This window comes from Meles meles, chromosome 13 (genome assembly GCF_922984935.1).
Source record: "Meles meles chromosome 13, mMelMel3.1 paternal haplotype, whole genome shotgun sequence".
Taxonomy (NCBI): domain Eukaryota; kingdom Metazoa; phylum Chordata; class Mammalia; order Carnivora; family Mustelidae; genus Meles; species Meles meles.
In genome coordinates this window covers 6735130-6756230 of record NC_060078.1, presented here as the reverse complement: position 1 = coordinate 6756230, position 21101 = coordinate 6735130, and the positions used below count along the sequence as shown (strand labels likewise).

The 21101-nt window shown below is 38.3% G+C and overlaps 1 protein-coding gene and 1 pseudogene across 1 annotated transcript in view; both read left to right on the top strand.

The window, feature by feature from the left end:
- Window positions 1-21101, top strand: part of ERO1B (endoplasmic reticulum oxidoreductase 1 beta) — a 57871-nt gene that overhangs the window by 16555 nt on the left and 20215 nt on the right. The window contains exons 4-8 of the mRNA XM_046027019.1: window positions 5076-5117; window positions 6243-6325; window positions 13071-13144; window positions 19690-19810; window positions 19939-19985. Coding sequence (XP_045882975.1) covers window positions 5076-5117; window positions 6243-6325; window positions 13071-13144; window positions 19690-19810; window positions 19939-19985 — 367 coding nt within the window. The remainder of the gene's footprint in view (window positions 1-5075; window positions 5118-6242; window positions 6326-13070; window positions 13145-19689; window positions 19811-19938; window positions 19986-21101) is intronic.
- LOC123955533 lies at window positions 8502-9561 on the top strand (annotated as a pseudogene).

Sequence of the window (21101 nt, the reverse complement as noted above, 5' to 3'; positions counted from 1 at the left end):
TACTTCTTGAGGTAGGCCTGTATTGTCCTAAACTTCCCTCTTAGAACGCTTTTGCTCCACCCACAAGATTTTGGACCATTGCATTTTCATTTTCATTCGTTTCCATATAATTTTTTATTTCTTTGATGTCTTAGATGACTCATTCATTGTTTAGTAGCATGTTATTTAACCTTGATGAATTTGCGCCTTTTCAGATTTTTTCCTGTGGTTGACTTCCAGTTTCATAGTGTTGTGGTCAGAAAAGATGCATGGTATGACTTCGATCTTCTTGACTTTGTTCAGGCTTGTTTTATGGGCTAATCCGTGATCTGTTCTGGAAAATGTTCTGTATGCACTTGCAGAGAATATGTATCTGCTGTCTTGGGATGGAATGCTTTGAAAATATCTTTTAAGTCCATCTGGTCTGGTGAATGAAGCCATTGTTTCCTTGTTGATTTTCTGTTTGGACAATCTGTCCATTTATGTAAGAGGGATGTTACAGTCTCCTATTGTTATTGCATTCCTATTGATTAGTTTTTTTATGTTTGTTAGCTGTGTATTTGGGTGCTCCCATGTTGGGTGCATAAATATTTATAATTGTGTATCTTCTTGTTGGAGTCTCCCCTTCATCATCATATAGTGTTCTTCTTTATCTCCTGTTACAGTCTTTGTTTTAAAGTCTGTTTTGTTTGATTCAGTATTACTACTCCAGCTTTTTTTTGACATCCATTTGGATGACGAATCTTTCTTCATCCTCTTACTTTCAATCGGCAGTTATTTTTAGGTCGGAAATGAGTCTCTTGTAGGCAGCATTATAGATGGACCTTGTTTTTTTATCCACTCTACGTGATCCAAAGACACCTTATGTCTTTTGCTTGAAGTGTCTAGTCCATTTACATTCAAAGTAGTTATCGGTAGATATAAATTTATTGCCAAGTTGTTACTTGCTTTGTGATTGTTTTGTAGTTTTCCTCTGATCTCTCTCTTGCTCTTTTTTGTGGTGTTTTGGCTTTCCTTAGTGATATACTTGGATTCCTTTCTCTTTATTCATTGCATATCTATTGCTCGTTTTTGATTTGTGGTTACCATTAGGTTTGTATGTAACATCTTCTGCATATAGCAGTCTGTGTTAAGTTGATGGTCACTTAAGTTTGAACCCATTCTTTATTGCTTTCTGCTTAACATTTTGTACATATGGTGTCATATTTTATATCCTTTGTGAATCTCTTGACTGATATTTACAGATATACTTATTTTTACTGCTTTTATATTTCCTACTCAGTTTTTTTTCCCCTCAAAGAGTCCCCTTTAACGTATGGCTGGTGTAGTAGTCATAACCTCCTTTAGTTTTTGTTTATCTGAGAAACTCTTTATCTTTCCATCTCTTCTGAATGATAGGCTTGCAGGATAGAGTATCCTTGGCTGCAGATTTTTCTTCTCAGCACTTGAAGTCTATCATGCCACTCTCTTCTGGCCTACAAATCTTCTGGTAAAAAAATCAGCTGATAGCTCTATGGGCTTTCCCCTTGTATGTAACGGTTTTCTTTTCTCTTGCTGCTTTAAAAAAAATTTTTTTATCACTACTTTTTGCCATTTTAACTGCTATGTGTCTTGGTGTGGATCACCTTGGGTTGATTTTGCTGGGGGATCTCTCTGCCTCCTGGATCTCAATATCTGTTTCCTTCTCCAGATGTAGGAAGTTTTAGCTATTATTTCTTCAAATAAAATTTCTGTTCTCTTCTTTTTCTTCTTTTTCCAGGATCCCTGTAATTTGAAAGTTATTACACTTAGTGGAGTCACTGAGTTCCCTAAGTCTATTCTCATTTTGTATAACGTTTTTTTTCTCTCACATGCTCGGCTTGATTACTTTCCTTTACTCTGTCTTCCAGGTTGTTAATTCATTTGCCTGTTTCCTCTAGCCTACTATTTATTCCATTTCGTGTATTTTTATTTTCATTTATTGTGTTCTTCATCTCTGAGGTGTTCCTTTTTATTTCTGTGGTAAGGGTCTCACTAATGGCCTCCATTCTTTTCTCAAGCCCAGAGAGTATGTTTATGATTGTTACTTTAAATTTTTTATCAGCCATACTGCTTATATCCATTTCACTTTGGTCTCTTGCTGTGGTTTTATCCTGTTCTTTCATTTGGGACATATTCCTTATCTCATTTTGTCTGATTCTGTATCTGTTTCTGTGTGCTAGCGAAGTCACTCTGCGTCCTCCTCTTGAAGGTCATGGTCTTATGGACAAGATGTCCTGTAGTGCCCTGTGGTAGAGTTGTCCCCTGTTCTCTGGGACCTGGCACTTGAGGGACTGTCTCCTGTGTGTGTTGCGTATGCTCTGCGCTTGTGTCCTGGCCAGCTTTTCCTTTAGTCGAGTTGTCTAAGAGCCTCTCTTAGCTTGTTGTGGGCTGTGTTTGGTCCCCCGCTGGAGTGCTGCACATTTTAACAAGGCGTGTGCTGCTCTGTTTGTGGGATGAGACCCGTTTCTTGCACTGGCGGATGGAAGGCTGTGTGGGTGGGGTACCAGTTTTAACAGGATGTGTCCTGAGCTTCTGCAAGGTCCACAACTGCCCAAACTGAGGCCCTGCAAAACGTGTGGGTCAGGAGAAGCTGCATTGGTGATGTTTATACTGGTCTTCCGTGGGAGGGGATCCAAAGCCAGAACTGAGACAAATGTGTCGAAAGGGGGACCTTATTAGGTGTGGGTGGGTGGGGCTCAGTGTAAGCAATGTAGCCAGGAAGTGTTGCATAGTGCTGGCTCCCACAGGTACCTGTGTGTTTATGCTGGGAGTCGGGGTGCGGAGGTGAGGGAAATGGTGCCTGCCTCCTTTGTTCCTGGAGGGGTCTCCCTGTGATCCCTGCCTTTCTGGACATGCTCTGAGATTAGTAAGTCTCCCTCCCATATGCCCTAGGTGCTGCTTCTATGCTGTAGCTACCTGGGTTGTTTGTCCTATCTCCCCCCCGCCCCCGCCCGCTGTCTGTTTTAAGGGCAGGAACTCTGCTTCCTAATGCCTTTCAGCTCTCCCAGAGTGGAGGTGCTGGTTTTTAAAAATCCAGGCTTCAAGTCCCACTGGTTGTAGGAACTCCTGAAATTTGGAGCCTCTGGCTTTCAAAACCAAAAGTTATGGGGATTGGTCTTCCCTGTGCAGGTGTGATAGTCTCTCACCCTTCCCCGTACCTGCAGTTCTTGACTGCGGACAGCCAAGGCCTGTTTCGTTCCCCACTGCCTCTCTACCCTTCCTACCCTATTCCATGTGGCCTCTTCTCTGCCTTTAGTTGCGGAGTTTGTTCTGCCAGTCTTTGGGTTGTTTTCTAGATTATTTGTGTGAAGTTTTTGTTTTCTAGTGGTATCTGTAGGATGAGGTGAGTCTAGGGTCCTCCTACCCCATCATCTTCCCAGCCTCAATCCCAGCTGGTTTATTGCATGCTTGATTTAGTTATTAGTTTTACATTTTTCATTACTTCTAATAATTCTCTTCTGTGATTGTTATGTGTTATTCATGACAATCATCTGTGATGCCTACCCCAGTATTTCTAAAAGGTTTATTGTTAAGCTTTGCATAAGTCAAGTTATTGTATTTAGCATCAAACCTTTAGGAAAGCTGCTAAAGATTTTGATTTTAGCATATTATACTATACTAGTCAGAGGACACACTGTAGCCAGCAGTCACTTTTGGTTAGTATTCCTTCCACATTTTTTTTTTAAGATTTTATTTATTTATTTGACAGACAGAGATCACAAGTAGGCAGAGAGGCAGGCAGAGAGAGGAGGAAGCAGGCTCCCTGCTGAGCAGAGGGCCCAACGTGGGGCTTGATCCCAGGGCCCTGGGATCATGACGTGAACTGAAGGCAGAGGCTTTAACCCACTGAGCCACCCAGGCGCCCCTCCTTCCACATTTTAAATTCAGGTTCGTGGCTGTTAGATTTGACTTAAGTTTTATAGTCTTCTCTCTTCTGCCTTTTGTTAGATGTACTAGCAAATACTAAAATAATAAAATGCTGGCAACAAGTAATGTTTTAATCTATTGATCTTTTTATTGATTAGGGAAATATCTCTTATCATTATTTATATTCTTCCACCTGACAGGAAGATATTTATTCTGAATATTTGGTTAAATTTACCTAAGTAAAAACTTACCATGACACATGAAAAGATTTTAGTAGGTATTTTGCTATAACATAGATTCCGATGCTGGAAATCAGTCCCTTAGATTGATTAGAGGATCAACCTGTGATTTTCTGCTTTCAGATACGATTTTTTGTTTAAAATTGTGTCTGATGAACCAGTTATAATGATTTCTAGGTTTGTTTATTAAAGCCTGAAACTAGTTATTGGCTTTGTAGAAAAGAAAGCTGGACATATGGATTTTCTATTCGTAAATCCTGATTACCTGGATTGGTAAACCTAGGTGAATCCTCTGCACCAAGGAACTAATTCTTTCTGTATTAATCCCAAACTGCCTTCACTTTAAATGTCAGTTTAGAGCAGAAATTAAGATTGAGCATAAAATTTTTCAAAGAACTTTGAAAATTTTTAAAGCTTCTGTTTTTGTGGTAGGAAAGTTTATGGAAAAGTGATTTTTGTCAGTTTTTTTTTTTTAAACCTAAAAATTATGTGAATTATTCCATACTGCATTACAGTTTAAATTATAGCTGATTTGGGGGTGCCTGGTTGGCTTAGTGGGTTAAGCCTCTGCCTTCAGCTCAGGTCATGATCTCAGGGTCCTGGGATCGAGCCCCACATTGGGCTCTCTGCTTAGTGGGGAGCCTGCTTCTCCCTCTCTCTTTCTGCCTGCCTCTCTGCCTACTTGTGATCTCTGTCTGTCAAGTAAATAAATAAAATCTTTTAAAAAAATTATAGCTGATTTTGACACTGTTATTTTGTATATGTCGTTCAGTTTGCTAAATTATGATTTACAAGTCCATAAATTGGTTTTTTATTAGATAGTATGAAAACAATTTGAGTGAATGTTCATTTTTTCATCATAGAATAAAATAGTCTCTGTATTTGAGCAGTGGCATTACTAATTTGTGAAGAAATCTCAAGAAAAAAAATGAAGATAACTTCCTAAATTTTTCTTGTTATTCTTTTAAGAGCAAAATTCCAGTCGGAATTAAAGCTGGGAGTTCTAATAAGGTGAGTCACTTTTCTTCCTTGAATATTTTTGCTTTACATTGTGAAACTTAACCATTTCCTGCTTGATGGTGGTTGCAGAAGAGAACTGTTCTGGAATTAGTTGGCAGTGGGAACATTTTGCTCCATAGTCCCACCTTTCTAATCCTTTCCACAGGCAGAAAGCTTGTATGTTTTTACAGTTAAATTATATAGATTCTTTTGAGATACATCAATTCTGTTTTCTCTAGAAGAACTGTGGTAGTGTAGTATAGTATGTAGAACTATGTAGTGTAGTGTAGTATCAGATGGCCTGTGCAACAGGTGTTTTATCATGCATGTATTTTTAGTCTTGTGTTCCAACTAGTCAACCTGTTATCTTCAGGATTATACTGCGTAGGGTACACAGTTATCAAGGTATTTGGGGCATAGTACTTTTAAATGGCATTAAAATTTTTTTTATTTTAAAAATATTTTTTCAGTTATTTTTTATTCTTATGGTTTTGAAATGTTGTCTCTGTTAATATATATAGCTTTGTTAATTTTAATAGTTGTGTAGTACTCCATAGTATGAGTATCTCATTGGTTAGCTCTTCCTCTGTTGATGGGCATTTCAGTTGTTTGGAGTTTTTTGCTATTACAAACAGTGATGTATCAGCATTTGCATCCTTTGTCTCATTGTGTACACATGTAAAAGCAGGTGGATATTTAGGTAGATATTTAGAAGTAAGGTTGCTGGGCCATTGATTATGCCTATCTTAGCATGATGAGATAGTACCGAATACTTTCTAAAGTGGTTGTACTTCATTTTTGGTTTTGTTTTTTAGTGTTGCTCTGGATATGGTTTTAGTTGTAAGACTGTTGGTTCAAGAGTTTATTCATTTTTACAGCTCTAGATAAACATTGTCAAATTACTTTCCAAGAGGGTTTTCTTATTTTACATGATCACCAGCATATCAGTGGTAATTGTTTTTAATGTCTTCTTTAGTTGGTGGGAATTTGTGACTCATTTTGATTTCCATTTCTTACATAAGTGAGAGGTTTTGATAGTAGGATGTATCTGTGTCATCATTGACAGATTGCCAGTGGAACTTGAAATAAAGAGAAAGCTAATAGTTATTACTAAACTTACTATGTACTTCCTTTCAGTACTCGAAAGTAGCAAACAATACCAAAGAATTAGAAGACTGTGAGCAAGCTAATAAACTGGGAGCAATTAACAGCACGCTAAGGCAAGTTTAAAAAATATTCTCTTATTTAGTATATTTATATCAGAAATATTCTGTTTTTCTTGTGATTTCGATGAAACAGTAAAGTCATTCTTTTTTTTTTTTTTCAAGTCATTCTTAAAAGAAGAAGTTACTTTTCATCCTAAACTTCATGATTGCTTTGCTTCCTTCTCGTAGTGGATTTGTCCTTAAATTTCAAAAATATATCATCAATAGTGACTTTATCAAAATGTAAAAATATAGAAGATTGTTCCGCTAGCAGGACTTAGGGATCCATTCCTCCCGGTTCTTATAGTAAAAGGAACTTGAACCTCTAAGTCTTTTGCAAATAGTAATTCAATCTGTGTGTTGTTACATTTTGAACAGTAAAAGTTATGATTACCATGACTATTAAGTTTCATAGATTTTTTTTTCCTATTGACTTTTCCTTATTTTCTCTAAGTAAAAACCTGCTTGTGAAGGCCAACATAATTTGTGAGTGGTCTCAGATGATGCACTATGAAATGACTGAACATATCTATAATTGAGAGTAGGGAATGGATTATTACTAATCTTTTCAATTTCCCTATTCGCTTAGGTTGGCATTTGTGTACTTAATAGACTTAATAAAGTTATCAGTCATTATTTACTGAAAAATTTTAGTATAGAAAACAAAGAAGATAATATAATAAGATAACATAATAAGATAATGAAATAAATTCATTCCAAGTGAATAGATATTAACTTTTTCTACTATGTTTTTAAGAAGAGAGAAATATAGATAAATTTGAAATCCCCTATGCCCTATTTCCCAATTCTATTTTCTTTCCTTCTTAGAGGTAACTACTATCATGAATCCATCTATGGTTTTGTTTTTATTATATATATATAAAATGATGGTTATTTTACATATTTTATTTTTTCCTTATGTAAAATAATACTGAATTTAACATCCAAATTTATTTTTACACTGTACATTTTGCTTTCTAGATCTGTGTTAAAACATGGGAGATTTGTCTCATTCTTTCAGCTGATGAATGGTTTTTATCAGATGACTATTACCTATTTTACTTATCTGTTCCTCTACTGATAGACATTTGAATTATTCAGATTTCTTACTTCTACAAATTATGTGACCTTGAGTGCCCTTGATAATTTTTTTGGCGTACACTAGGAAATTTGGCATGCACTAGTGAGATTGCTGAACCTTACAATGGCCCCGTGCACACCTGTTCTTGATATTGCCTGAGGGCTTTCCAAAGTGCTTGTATGGCTGTGTACTTCCTCTGGGGCTGAGAACTGGTTTTGGTCTCCGCACCCTTGCCAAAAATTAATAATGTTTGCAGATGAAATAGCATCTCATTTTTGTTTGATTTGTATTTTGTTGATTACTAGTAATTTTGAGCATTTTTAAAATCTGTTTATTGCATGTTAGTGTTTCTTAATGAATGCCTACAATATATGTCAAGCACTGTTCTAGAGTAGTAATAAGCATATAGTGGTGAACATGACAAATTCTTTTTCTCATGAAGCTTAATCCTCTTTGGAGATCTGCAGTAAAAAAGTAAAATGTATAAAAAGTAAGTAAAGAAGTGGTGATGAGTGCCTGGGAGAAAGATAAAGCAGAGAAGAATGACAGAGGGCTAGGGGTGGTGTGGATGGGGATGGGGAGGTGGCACTGTTTTAGACTGGGTGGTGAGAGAAAGCCACAGCAATAATGGGACATTTGAACAAAGTGCCCATGAAGGCATAAGTCGTAAGTCATAACATGGCTGCCTGAGGGAGAAGTATTCTAGGCATGTATAATTGTTAGTAAAAAGGACCTTTGACAGTGTGCCTAGATGATTTGAGGAGTCCCAAGAAGGCCAGTGTGGCCGGAGTACAGTGGTCAAGGGCAAGGTAGTAGAAGACTGAGTCAGAAGATACTAGGAATGGGGGAAGGGGTAGGGTGGGGTGCAGGGCTTGAAGAGTTACGAATACGGCTTTTAAACTGAGTGGAATGAAAAGTTGCTGGAGGACTGGAGAATGCTTTGCGACAGTCAGGTGTTATGTGGTCATTGTACTAATCCAGGTAAGACAGAACTGTGATAGCTGTAGAAATGATGAGAAGTGGTCAGATTCTGGACAGATTTTGAAGAGCGAGCTGACAGGATTTGTTGAAGGATTTGATGTGGGGTATGGAAAAAGACAGGAGCTCTAAATGACTACAAGATTGGGAAGTAGAGGCCTCTGCTCCAGCAGTGGCCTAGAGAGCAACAGCGAACACATCGCTCAGCTTTCCCACGTGTTGCCACCTCCTGTGGAGCCTCCGCCTCCTCTGCTCCCCAGCTTCCTCCTCCTCAGGCTACAGTTAACCCGTATGCCCACTGGCTCCACAGTGGTGACCTGCAGCCCCAGCGTCATGATGAGTGATGATGAACCAAGTGATGACCTAGACTTATTCCGTATACCTCATCATTATGCTGAAGATTTGGAAAAGGTGTTTATTCCTCATGGAATTATGGACAGACCGAGCAGCTTACTCAAGATGTGATGAAGACATGGGAGGCAGTCACATCGCAGCCCTCTGTGTGCTCAAGGGAGGCTATAAATTCTTTGCTGACCTGCTGGATTGTATCAAAGCACTGAGCAGAAATTGTGATGGATCCTTCCCGGTACTGTAGATTTCATCAGACTGAAGAGCTACTGTAATGACCAGTCAACAGGGAACATCAAAGTAAATGATGGAGATGATCTCTCAACTTTTTTTTTTAAGATTTTATTTATTTATTTGTTAGAGAGAGAGAACAAGCAGGTAGAGTGGCCGGCAGAGGCAGAGAGAGAAACAGGCTCCTGGCTGAGCAAGGAGCCCAACACGAGACTCAATCCCAGGATCCTGGAACCATGACCTGAGCCAAAGGCAGCAGCTTAACCGACTGAGCCACCCAGGCATCCTGATCTCTCAGCTTTGACTGGAAAGAATGTCTTGATTGTTGAAGATAAATTGACACTGGCAAAACAATGCAAACCTTGCTTTCATTGGTCAAGGAGCATAATCCAAAGATGGTCGAGGTCGGAAACTTGCTGGTGAAGAGGACCCCTTGAAGTGTTAGCTATAAATCAGACTTTGTTGGATTTGAAATCCAGACAAGTTTATTGTAGGTTATGCCCTTGACTATAATGAATACTTCAGGGATTTGAATCATGTTTGTGTCATTAGTGTAACTGGAAAAGGAAAGTACAAAGCCTAAGATGAGAGTTCATGTTGAGTTTGGAAGCATCTGGAGTCCCATTGAAATTATCAGTAGAATGTTCTAGGTCTGTGGCCATCTGCTTAGTAGAGCTTTAGTGCATGTATCCTCAGAATTTTATCCATTTTGTATTTTAGAAATGTCCATTGCTGCATTCCTGAAGTCTTTATTCACAGTATGAGCCTACAGCCTGTCTGTTCCTCTTTGTGCGGAGTGTTGTTTGACTTGTGAATGAAAAATCATCTCTTAAACCACACCACTGTTGAATGAAAATATTGAAATTGTATCTGTAGGAAACCTTTAAAGAGAAGATATATTAGTTTTTTAATTGGTATTTTATTTTTTGTGTATTTAAGAAAGAAGAGAAGTGATTGAATATTGTTAACTGTATACCACTGTGTTTTAGAAGAGTAAGGAGCAGTCAGTTTTTTTATTAGAGACAGCATCTACAGTATTGTTCTGCTGGGTAAACCATATGTCTTGGAATTATTTTACTGTTTCAGTAGAATTAACTGTTTTCTTGTGTTTAGTCAGATGATTTCCAGGGAATCTGTGTCAACAGTTCCTTTTAAATACAAATCAGTAAATTCCAAAAAACTTAAAAAAAAAAAAAAATTTGGAACTAAAAAATAGGAGTTGCCGTTTACTGAACTAGGGATACTTGCAGGAGGAACAAGTTTGATGGAAAATTATAGTTCAGTCTTGGACTTTCTACATTTGAGATGCCTATGAGACATCAGTTGGAGATGTCGAGCAGGTACTTGGATCCACAAGTCTCAATTTCAGGGGAGAGATAAAATGTGGGAGTCATATATGAATATATGGCATTTTAAAACCATATGACATTACCCAGGAAAGAATATAAGTAGAGAAGTTATCCAGGGATTGGGACTTAAGTCATGATAGAATTTTAAGGTAAAGTTCCTTTTTATATTCTTTGCTGTTGTTTCTCCATGGTGAAACAACATGGGGTTGGCGTGGGGTGTGGAGGTGGGATAGTATGTACTTTGACAATATTATTAATTTGGGGGCACCTGAGTGGCTCAGTGGGTTAAGCCTCTGCCTTCAGCTCAGGTCGTGATCTCGGGTCCTGGGATCGAGCCCCGATTGGGCTCTCTGCTCAGCAGGGAGCCTGCTTCCCCCTCTCTCTGTGCCTGCCTCTCTGCCTACTTGTGATCTCTCTCTCTCTGTCAAATAAATTTAAAAATATATATTATTTGTAGGCATTCCTCATACAATCTGATCATAATTCTTCGGCTATATGCATTGTTAGGGCTTGTCTTTTAATTTTGCTTATAGATATTTTGTTGAACAGAGTTATTTTTAAATCTAAGTATAACAGAAATATAATAAAGTATATAAATCTTAAGCATCAGTGTGATTTTAATTTTACAAAGTGAACTGAGCTCTGCAACAACCATCCAAAACTAATGTACTTGCTGCCCTGAAGATTGCTGTGTGTACTTTTCTGGTCATTATCACTGTCCAAAGTTAACCATAATTTTGAAATACAGTAGCGGAAGTTAATTTTGCCTATTTATATAAAATAATATGGAATGTATTTTTTGTCTGGCTTATTTTATTAGGCATCATGTCATGAGAGTCATTCATGTTCTTGAGCTTAGTAGTAGTATTTAATTCTTTTTTCATTGGTTTCCATAGTTAAGACTGCACCAAAATGTTCCCATCCTATCGTTGATAGTTGGGAGTTTTCCATTTCGCAGCCATTCCAAAAAATATAGTGGTGGACATTTGGTGGTTGCATTCGGTATGCATTTCTATGTAGAATATACCTAGAGGTGGAATTAAGTAATACTGCCAAGCGGTTTTCCAAAATGACTCCTAAAATGCATTGCTACTGGTAGTGCATGAGAGAGTTCCTCATTCCACAACTTCTCCAGCAGTTGGTACTATAATTTTTAAACAGCCTTATTGAAATTTAATTGACATGCTGTATACTGTACCTATTTAAATATGCCACTTGGTGTTTTGACAAGTGTGTACACATGAAAATCAGTTTAATCAAGATAGTTATTTTGTCTACCACCCTGAAAAGTTTTCTCATGCTCTTTGGAAATAGCTCTGGCCCTTTCCTTCCTGCCCCTGCATTGCCCACTTCGAAGGCCACTCCTTTTAACTCAGCGCCATCTTGACAGGAAGTCCCTGGTAAAGACTAGGAAATTATTACGTAAGTAGCTTGGCATCCATCTTCAAACCGACTTTTAGAAAAGCTGGACTACTTCCCTTCTAACCCACCTATAAGCCAGACTGAGCCAGCTCTGTTAGCATTAGATTAGCCTTCCCCATCTTTTCTGCTGCCGTGGCTTTCAGGCAAGGTTTAGGATGAAACGATCAGCAAAGCATCATCACATAAGAATCCTCAAGGATAAAAGTTCCTCTAATCACATTGTCAACAAGAAAATAGGAATTTATGTCACAATTGCTTTGTTCTTGACTATTTTCAAACAGAAGACTTCTCTAATTAAGTAACATAACTATAGTTACCATCTTAGCTGTAACTAGAACTTAGGCCTTCTTGTTTTATCACATCCTGTATTCCAGCTGAGTCAACTATGATACAAGTATTTCCATTAACCTTTATTATTAAGTTAATTGGATATTCCCATAAGAGGGAAAAAAAATCCCACTGTGAATTAAATCGGCAACATTTTTTGATAGTGGATTTTGTGCAGCCAGCCGTATGTGGACTGCTAGTGGTTATATCACGTAGCGGTTTCTCAAATACAAAATAAATTCTTGGCTAAGATAGTAACATATTTAAGAACTACGTGATTTGTACTTGGTACACGAATAATTTTTTTACCTTGTTTTTTTCCTGTTGTGTAGTAAATAAAGAAGAGGAATAATAGCTCTCCTATAGATGTTGCTGTTATTTAAGACAGAAGGTCTGAATATAGGTTAAAGTGAATATAGGTCAGAGTTTATTTGAATGACTGTAGTTGTTCCTTTATTAGTTTTCCAAGTAGAGATCTTGATCTTTTATTTTATTAAATGTGAGGTAGTATGGAAAGTGAATGATATGCCACAATTAAAGTGACATTGGTGTTACCAGTGAATACCACGTAAGAAGGGAGATCCTAGAAATGCAGTTTTTGGTATTTTTGTCCTATAAATACAGAAGCAGTTTAAGTTAAAGGAATTATGAATGTAAATTTAATTCGTACTTTAGAAAAAAATGATTGCTGCCATTTCTAAGTCAGTCGAAAAGGCTAGGTTGACTTTTGTATTTAACTACATCTCCTGTATTTTTGTAAATTAATTTTCTAGTGAAAGTTATTATTGAAATGGGGCTCGTAGTTTTAGTATAGTTAAATAGAAACACTTCATGGAAGTTAATACCTATATTTTTCATGTAACTTGTTTATCATTCCTTCAGGTAACCACTAATTGAATTTATGAAACTATCTAAATTAAAGACATGACCTCAGATTATCTGTTTTTAATTATATAAAATACAGTGTAACATTTTCCATTCCCAATTTAAATCATTTTTCTTTTTTATTCCTTCTTTCTCCTAGTAATCAAAGCAAAGAAGCATTCATTGACTGGGCAAGATATGATGATTCACAGGATCACTTTTGTGAACTTGATGGTAATAAACTATTGTAATGAAGTTATTTTAACCTTATTCCTTTTATAAGAAATGGAAATCAGTGAAAATATAATCAGTTATACCTTGAATATACTGGGTGTTGCTGAGTGGATCTTATTATTCGTAATGGCATTTATTGAGAGCTTACATTCTAGACCCTGTGCTGAGTGCCTTAAGTACATTATTGCCAATCTTTATAGTTACCTTAATAATGTGTATTATTTCATGTCCGGGGAAACTGAGTCTCAAAAAGACTAACTTGCCCAGGATCACACAGTAACAAGAGGCTGAGACAGGATTCAATCCCAGATCTGACTGGATCCCATACCTATATTTTTCCCATCATGACACATCATCTCTTATGGACCTCTATTTCAAACCACTTAGTTTAGGCCTATGAACGTATAAACATGTTCACACTGGAATTTTCTGGAGGTCCCAACAAACATAAAGACACAGTACAATATTGGGGAGGACTCTAATTTGACTTCCCCACAAGACTTTTCCCAAGAGTCCCCTGGAATAGTATGAGAGAGGGTGCTGTTCAACAGTAACTACCATGACTCTTACTTCAGAAGGTAATTAAAGTGACTCAAAATTTTTGATCTAAGAATATTCCCAAGAATTGTGCCGAGTAAACGTCAATCATTCACTTGGCCTCTCTTCACTTTTTACCTTAATATCATAGGTGGGGGAGAAGAATTTGGGGTTCAGGCATGCATGGCTGGAGGCAGCAGGAGTTCCTCAGAACTTGGAAAGCACTCAAGTAGTCATAGAGCTTCCTAAAGGGCTTTAGGGGATCCATCTGTAGAATTGTGTTTGTCCTCCAGTCTGCAGTGCAGCAAGTTAGAGTGAGCTGCTACAATAGTGCAGCAGATTGAGAGGTTGCAGGAGGTGGAATGTTATCACCATGGTTTAAAGGGTTTCAGCAAGGACATTTTTTGTTTTTCAAAGATTTTATCTACGTATGTATGTACGCATCTATCTGTCGAATGTGAGCAGCGGGGAGGGGCAAAGGGAGAGGGAAAGCGAGAACTCAAGCAGTCTCCAGGCTGAGCATGGAGCCTGACTGAGGGTTTGATCTAACCACCCTAAGCTCATGACCTGAGCCTCAATCAAGAGTCACACACTCAGGCACCTGGGTGGCTCCGTGGGTTAAAGCCTCTGCCTTCACCTTGGGTCATGATCCCGGGGTTCTGGGATCGAGCCCCGCATCGGGCTTTCTGCTCAACAGGGAGCCTGCTTCTTCCTCTCTCTCTGCCTGCCTTTCTGCCTACTTGTGATCTCTGTCTGTCAAATAAATAAATAAAATCTTTAAAAAAAATTTTTATATATATATTTATTTATTTATTTGACAGAGAGAGAGGGAGAAACAGGCTCCTCACTGAGCAGAGAGCCTGATGCGGGGCTCGATCCCAGGACCCTGAGATCATGACCCGAGCCGAAGGCAGAGGCTTAAACCACTGAGCCACCCAGGCGCCCCAAAAAGAATTTTTTTAAGAATCACGCACTCAACCAACTAAGCTGCCTAGGCAACCCCAGCAAGGATTTTTTTTTTTTCTTAGATTTTCTTTAGTTGACAGAGAGGGCACAGCAGGGAGAGTAGCAGAGGGAGAAAGAGATGCAGACCTCCCCTCCCCTCCCGCACCCAGGTGAGCAGGGAGCCTGTCACAGGACAGACCCTGGGATCATGACATAAGACCAAGGTAGATGCCTAACCAACTGAGGCACCCGGGCACTGAACCTGCCACCAGCAAGAATATTTTTAAGAGATCTGAAAAAAAATTTCTTTGGGTATCTGGATAGAATAATGGGAAATTAATAAAATACTCCTGTTATGATATTTAGAATTGGCAAATGTTTCATCAAAGCAAGCTGTTTACCTAGGCTAAGGATTGACATCACTGCTTACTCTGTAATTTTTTCTCAAGTTGTCATTCTTTTTTTTTTAGATTTTTATTTATTCGTTTGACAGAGATCACAAGTAGGCAGAGAGGCAGGCAGAGAGAGAGGAGGAAGCAGGCTCCTGGCCAAGCAGACAGCCCGATATGGGGCTCGATCCCAGGACACTGGGATCATGACCTGAACTGAAGGCAGAGGCTTTAACTCACTGAGCCACCCAGGCGCCCCACTCAAGTTGTCATTCTAATTATACTTAGTGTTTGACACTCACAGTCACGTCTTGCCAGCTTATCATTTTACCTATTTTTTGATTAAAATAAAAAATTCTTAGTGCTTAATATTTTTTAAATTAAAAATCATTTCTGTGAATATTTCTTATAGTAAACAATGTCAGTATATATTTCTTTTATAGGTATTTAACAAAAAATGCTACTCCATTCCAGAGATCACTTGGTATGAGCAATGATGTACTCAGTCACCTCTCATCAATATAGTGTTAACTAATTTTTTAACATTAGTTCTTATATTATAAAAATGGAAGAGATGTCCTGCAAGAATTTAGGATTTCATAATTTAAAAATTAGTAAGTTTTATATTATGTGTAGTCCTGAAACATATAAACCATTCTACTGGTTGGATTACCACTACTTCTCTGGGTTGTAATGTTTGTGTATGTCCTGATGATTTATATATACAATTTTTAAAAACACTTCAGATTAGCTTTAGAGTCATTGTCTAGTTATTTCAGTTATGTAAAACATTTTGATTAAAACAATCTAAAGAATATTCACCCCAGTTTATTGGAATATATCTCTACACCCCAGTTCTCCGTTTTGTTTTTGTTCTGTCTTTATTTGAAGAGAAGATGACCCTGATAGATCAAATAGTAGATTTTTAAATAATTTAACAGTTCAAGGCAAGCTGCTTTCCCTACTCCTGTTTTGTTGTTGTTGTCGCTGTTGTCTCTATGCATGGCCTCTTCTGCTTCAGGTTTCTGCTCAAATGTCACCTCATCAGAGAAGCCTGCTGTCACCTGCCTGTAGGAAATAGCAACCACTCTCACTGTCAGTGTGGACACTGCTGCCCACTCTGAGTACCAAGAATGACCAGAGAGTGCAGGCAGGTTATTTAGTTAATCTGTTTGTTGTCCATCTGCTCCAACTCGATTGTCAGCCGCCTGAGGCTTTGTCTTTCAGGTTCACTGCTTTATCCCTAGTGCCTAGAACAGTGCCTGGACATGGTACTTGCTCAGTAAATGTTTGCTGAATGAAGTTGTCGGTTCATAAATAACCTATATAATATGAAAGATTGTTACTTTCATATTTTCCCTTAAAACGTGTTCATTAAGGGCGCCTGGGTGGCTCAGCCAGTTAAGCTGCTGCCTTCTGCTCAGGTCATGATCTCAGGGTCCTGGGATTGAGCCCCACATCAGGCTCCCTGCTCAGTCGAGAGCCTGCTTCTCCCTCTCCCTCTGCCTGCTGCTCTGCCTACTTGTACTCTCTTATCTTTGTGTCAAATAAATAAAAGCCTTTAAAAATTCAAAAAATGTTCATTAATAAATTGAAATTATTGTCTAAAACAGTAGTTTCCAAATCTGGCTGTGTGTCAGAAATTTACTTGGGTGCTTTTTAAACTATAGATTCTCCTCACCTGAATAAGTTCTATTTTAATAATGCATTACTAGCAGTCAAAGTTAGAGTTGGTGACGGAGGGTGGGAGGCTCAGTCCTGAGTCTACAGCAGTATTTTTTATCTGTGTCCATAAACAAAAAGACCGCACGCTAAGTTGACCTGTGCTATGTTTGAAGAGATATTTGGGTTAGGAGGGGTGGAGGACTGGCTCCCATCCTCGAACATGCCAAGTAGCCTCCTAACACTAATACTCAATTAAGTGACCGTGGAAAGCAAATTCATTTGGGGAGAAAAGGTATACTTGAAAAGGAAGAAAAAGCATTAGTTGAAATTGATGAGTTCCCAGAATTAGGTATTTTGATTCCGTGGACATTCTTCAAATCCTTTGGGAATGGTTGGCACGGTCAGATGGAAGAGTTTGGGAAGAGCTTTACAAAGGGAGCAAGAAGAGAAAGCTCTGGGGAGGAACACGTATTAGGGATCCAAAGAGCATTATCCAAACGAAAGCTACAGCTGTGCAGATGGGAAGAAGTTGTAGTTTCTGAACAGGTTAATAAAATCGTGTCACAGGTGGCCCCAGGGGGAGGATGGGGGTACCAGCACTGGTGCGTTTGTAGGGGAACTCAACCTGTGGATGCCCCCTCACCCCCACATCCTCATTTAGATGCCGTGAAGTTCTTGTCAGTGTAGGTCAGCGCTTGAGAAACATTTTCTTCTGTCAATGGACAGATAGTAAAAAGTTCAGACTTCGTGGACTGTACGGTTTCTCTTGCAACTACTCAGCTGTGCCGTAATTGTGTGAAAGCAGCGAATGAATGTGGCTTATGTTCCCATAAAACTTTCTTTACAAAAAGTATACAGACCAGATTTGGACTATGGGTCATAGTTTGCTAACCCCTTCTGTAAATTAACAAGACCCGCCTTTTATGATTTGAAAAAGTATTAAAATTTTTAAGAACCACTTAAACCGGCAATGCACTTTTGATTCAATTAAGGGAATACACATTAAGGACATTGAGAATATAAGTTTTAAGTTAAACATTGATATACTTGATTTTACTCTTGTGATTTTCACTTCCTTAAGGTATAATGATTTAAAATGTAGTTTAATATCTTAATCTTGTTTTTCCTTATTGGTTGTTTAGTCGCTTTTGTTGGGTTGATATTAGTCTGAGGTGTACATTCATAGATGACCCCGCATATGTGTAGACTTACATGCACACATTCTTTATACACGTGTACACACATATCTCAATGAATATATATGCTTCTGGTAGGTTTAGTATTTGTAAATAATGAGATCAGTTTTGAAATGAGCTTAATCAAGACCACTTCAGAGAAATTAAAAATATATAACAGAAACTAGTGAATTGTAAAACTTCTGTTTGAACCTTAAAAGCCACACTCCATAATTTGAATCTTTCTTTTTTTTAATGAAGATTTTTTTAAATTACTGTTTTTAACTCTTGAACCAGTCCATGTCTTTGGACAGTTTCTGTAAATCCATCTGTAAATTACCTATTTTCTGTGCCTTAACTTATATAGTGGAATATCTATATAATGTTAGGGTAGAAATAGAGCCAATATTCTTCAGTTCATGTTTCTGTTGTCTGTAAGTTAGATCTAACTTGTTTCTTTGTGTTCTTCCTAGTTCCTACAGAAGTACCAAGTAGTCAGGATGCCATTTTCCTCTTACAGTTATGGATAATCTCAGTTATGGTCACTGAATGCTCAATGAATATTGTTGGTTAAAAGGAAAATACACTATTAGTAATAAAAAAAAGAGGGACCATATTTTAATGGCCATATCTGGCCCTGTTTTAAGTCAGGTGCCTGCATACTGTTGACTTAATCTCATGACATGAAAAGGTAGGGCACATACAAATAAAGGAGTACCTCTGTGTCAACGTAGATAGTTCTTTCATTTCCATGTATTATGATCATCCACTTGTGAAGCGTGATTGTTACAATTTTTCTAAAGGTATGAAAGCATGTATTTCCCTTTTCTATCCAGAATGTAAGCCTTGATAATTAAGATCATTTTCTTTATCTTTTGTATCCTTCAGAGATCTCTATTAAAATGTCCAAATAGTGAAGAACTAGTAAACACTCATTTGAATTTCAACACAGAAAATAGTTATTTAGGGGCACCCAGGGTGCTTAGTTGTTGAAGTGTCCGACTCTTGGTTCCGGCTCATGTTGTCATCTTGGGGTCCTGGCATGAGGCCCCGCATGGGGCTCTGCACTCCGCGCCGAGTCTACTTCAGATTCTTGCTCCCTCTCCCCTGCCTTCACCCCTCCCTGCTTGTGCGCTCACTCACTCGCTCTCAAATAAATACATAAAATCCTAAAAAAAAGAAAAGAAAAGAAAATGGTTAATTTATATGTCTTAACAATTTCCTGAAGTTGTGTCTGCTGTATATTGGCTTGAGAGGGCAAAAGTACTCTGTATGAACAGTGATAGGAACAAACTGTAATGTGTATTTGTTTAAACTAGAACACTGTGTTAATTCTAAGATCAAATTTGAATTCCGAAGTTATTGAGCCATTTATTTCATAAGTCCAGAGTAGAGAATAGCAGGAAAATCTCTCTTTTTAGAATACTATATGCTAAAAAAATGTTTCTAAGCCTGTGTTTAGGTAAGTGTATGAATAGGGAAGAAATCAAATCAAGTAGTAGAACAGGTTATGATTCTGTTAAGTCTTTTCGATCCCAGTTGGTTAAAACTTAGGAATGATGAATGCCTCTCAGAAGGGGAGGGGTGTTCTGTTCCTTAAGAGAGCACTGAGTATCCGGAGGAAAGGGAGGAGTTGTTTTTTCCTCTCAGGAGTGTAACATATCCTGGGGCAAGTACAGTCACAAGCGTGCTAACCACGCTTTCGCCTAAGTTGGACATTACTTGAAAAGCGTAGACTTTCCCTGACCTTTTAGTAGTTATGTTTGCATTACAGTGCTACATTTCAGACAACTGGTGACCTACGGGTGGTTTTGATGAATTGTTTCTTGTTCAGATGAGCGATCTCCAGCTGCTCAGTATGTAGACCTGTTGCTGAACCCAGAGCGTTACACCGGCTATAAAGGGTCCTCCGCGTGGAGAGTGTGGAACAGCATCTACGAGGAAAACTGTTTCAAGTAACTGGAGGGGGTGGGGAAGGAGGAGGAATGGCTAAAGGGAGGGTAGAGGAAGGGGAGTAGGATTCTGTTGGGAAGAAAATTATGTAAAACCATTTTATGTTTGAGTTTCACACTTGCTTTTTCAGGCCTCGATCTGTTTATCGTCCTTTAAATCCTCTTGCACCTGGCCGAGGTGGGTTTTTCATACATTTCCATGCTTTTAGAGATTATTTACAAAATTTCTTTGTACCTAACTTAATCTGAGTAAGTTTTCAGCTATTTTATATTTTCTTTAATTTGATCAAAAGTAAAAGTTTAGTTCATAGTTCAATCTCAAGTTTTCTGCGTGTTTTAGGTAATTACTGGCATTTATTGAGTGCCTGGTATGTGTCAGGCCCTAAATAAAAGAGGAGTTTCGTGGTAAATAAATCAAAATATATGAGTAATCCATATAACAGACGCTTTCCAGGGAGGCCCAGGCCCTACCCCGGACTAGTTAAATCAGAATCTGTGGGATTAGACCCAAGTGGTGGTGGTGGGTTTTTTGTGTTTTTTTCTTTGTTTGTATTTTTAACCATCCAGATGATTCCAGTACGCAGGCACCTTTGAGAAATAGTGGCTCCCCACATGCTTCTCAAACTTGAGTGTGCATATAAATTACCGCAGAGCCTTGTTGAGATACAGGTTCTGATTCTGTGGGTCTTGAGGGAGGCGCAGGGTTCTAAGAGCTCCCAGGCGATGCCCGGTGTGCTGGCTGGTCCACACTCCATGCCTGAGTGCTAAGGATGCAGAGTTGTTCAGATACTTGTGATGCCTGCAGCAGAATGCTTTCTGGCAGGGTCCCCGCTTGCCCCACTGGGCTGTTGAGCACATGCAGTATGGCCAGCGCAGAACCAAACTCGACATTTCACTGAATTTGTTTAAATTTAAGAACTGAAGCAGTGCAAAATATTTTTGTCATTAAACAGAATTTTATTGTTTTGATAGCTCTGGCCTCACACAGTGTACAATTATTGCATTGTAGCACATGTATGCTTTTTACTTTTTAAAATGTGGATCCTAGGAAAAATTTTACTAGAAATTTTCCTTAGAAAAAAATCGGAATTATATATGTGGCTGGCATTATATTTCTATGGGACAGCATTTTTGGAGGTTAATCAAACTTACTGGGCACATACTTAGTCTGTTGTCAGCAAGGAGCCAAACCCTGGGAGCAGTCCTGTCATTGACTTGCCATTCTCTTGTTTTCTTTAGACCAGGACTGATTTAAGAACTTGAATTTCCTGGTCTAGTTGTATCTTTAAGACAT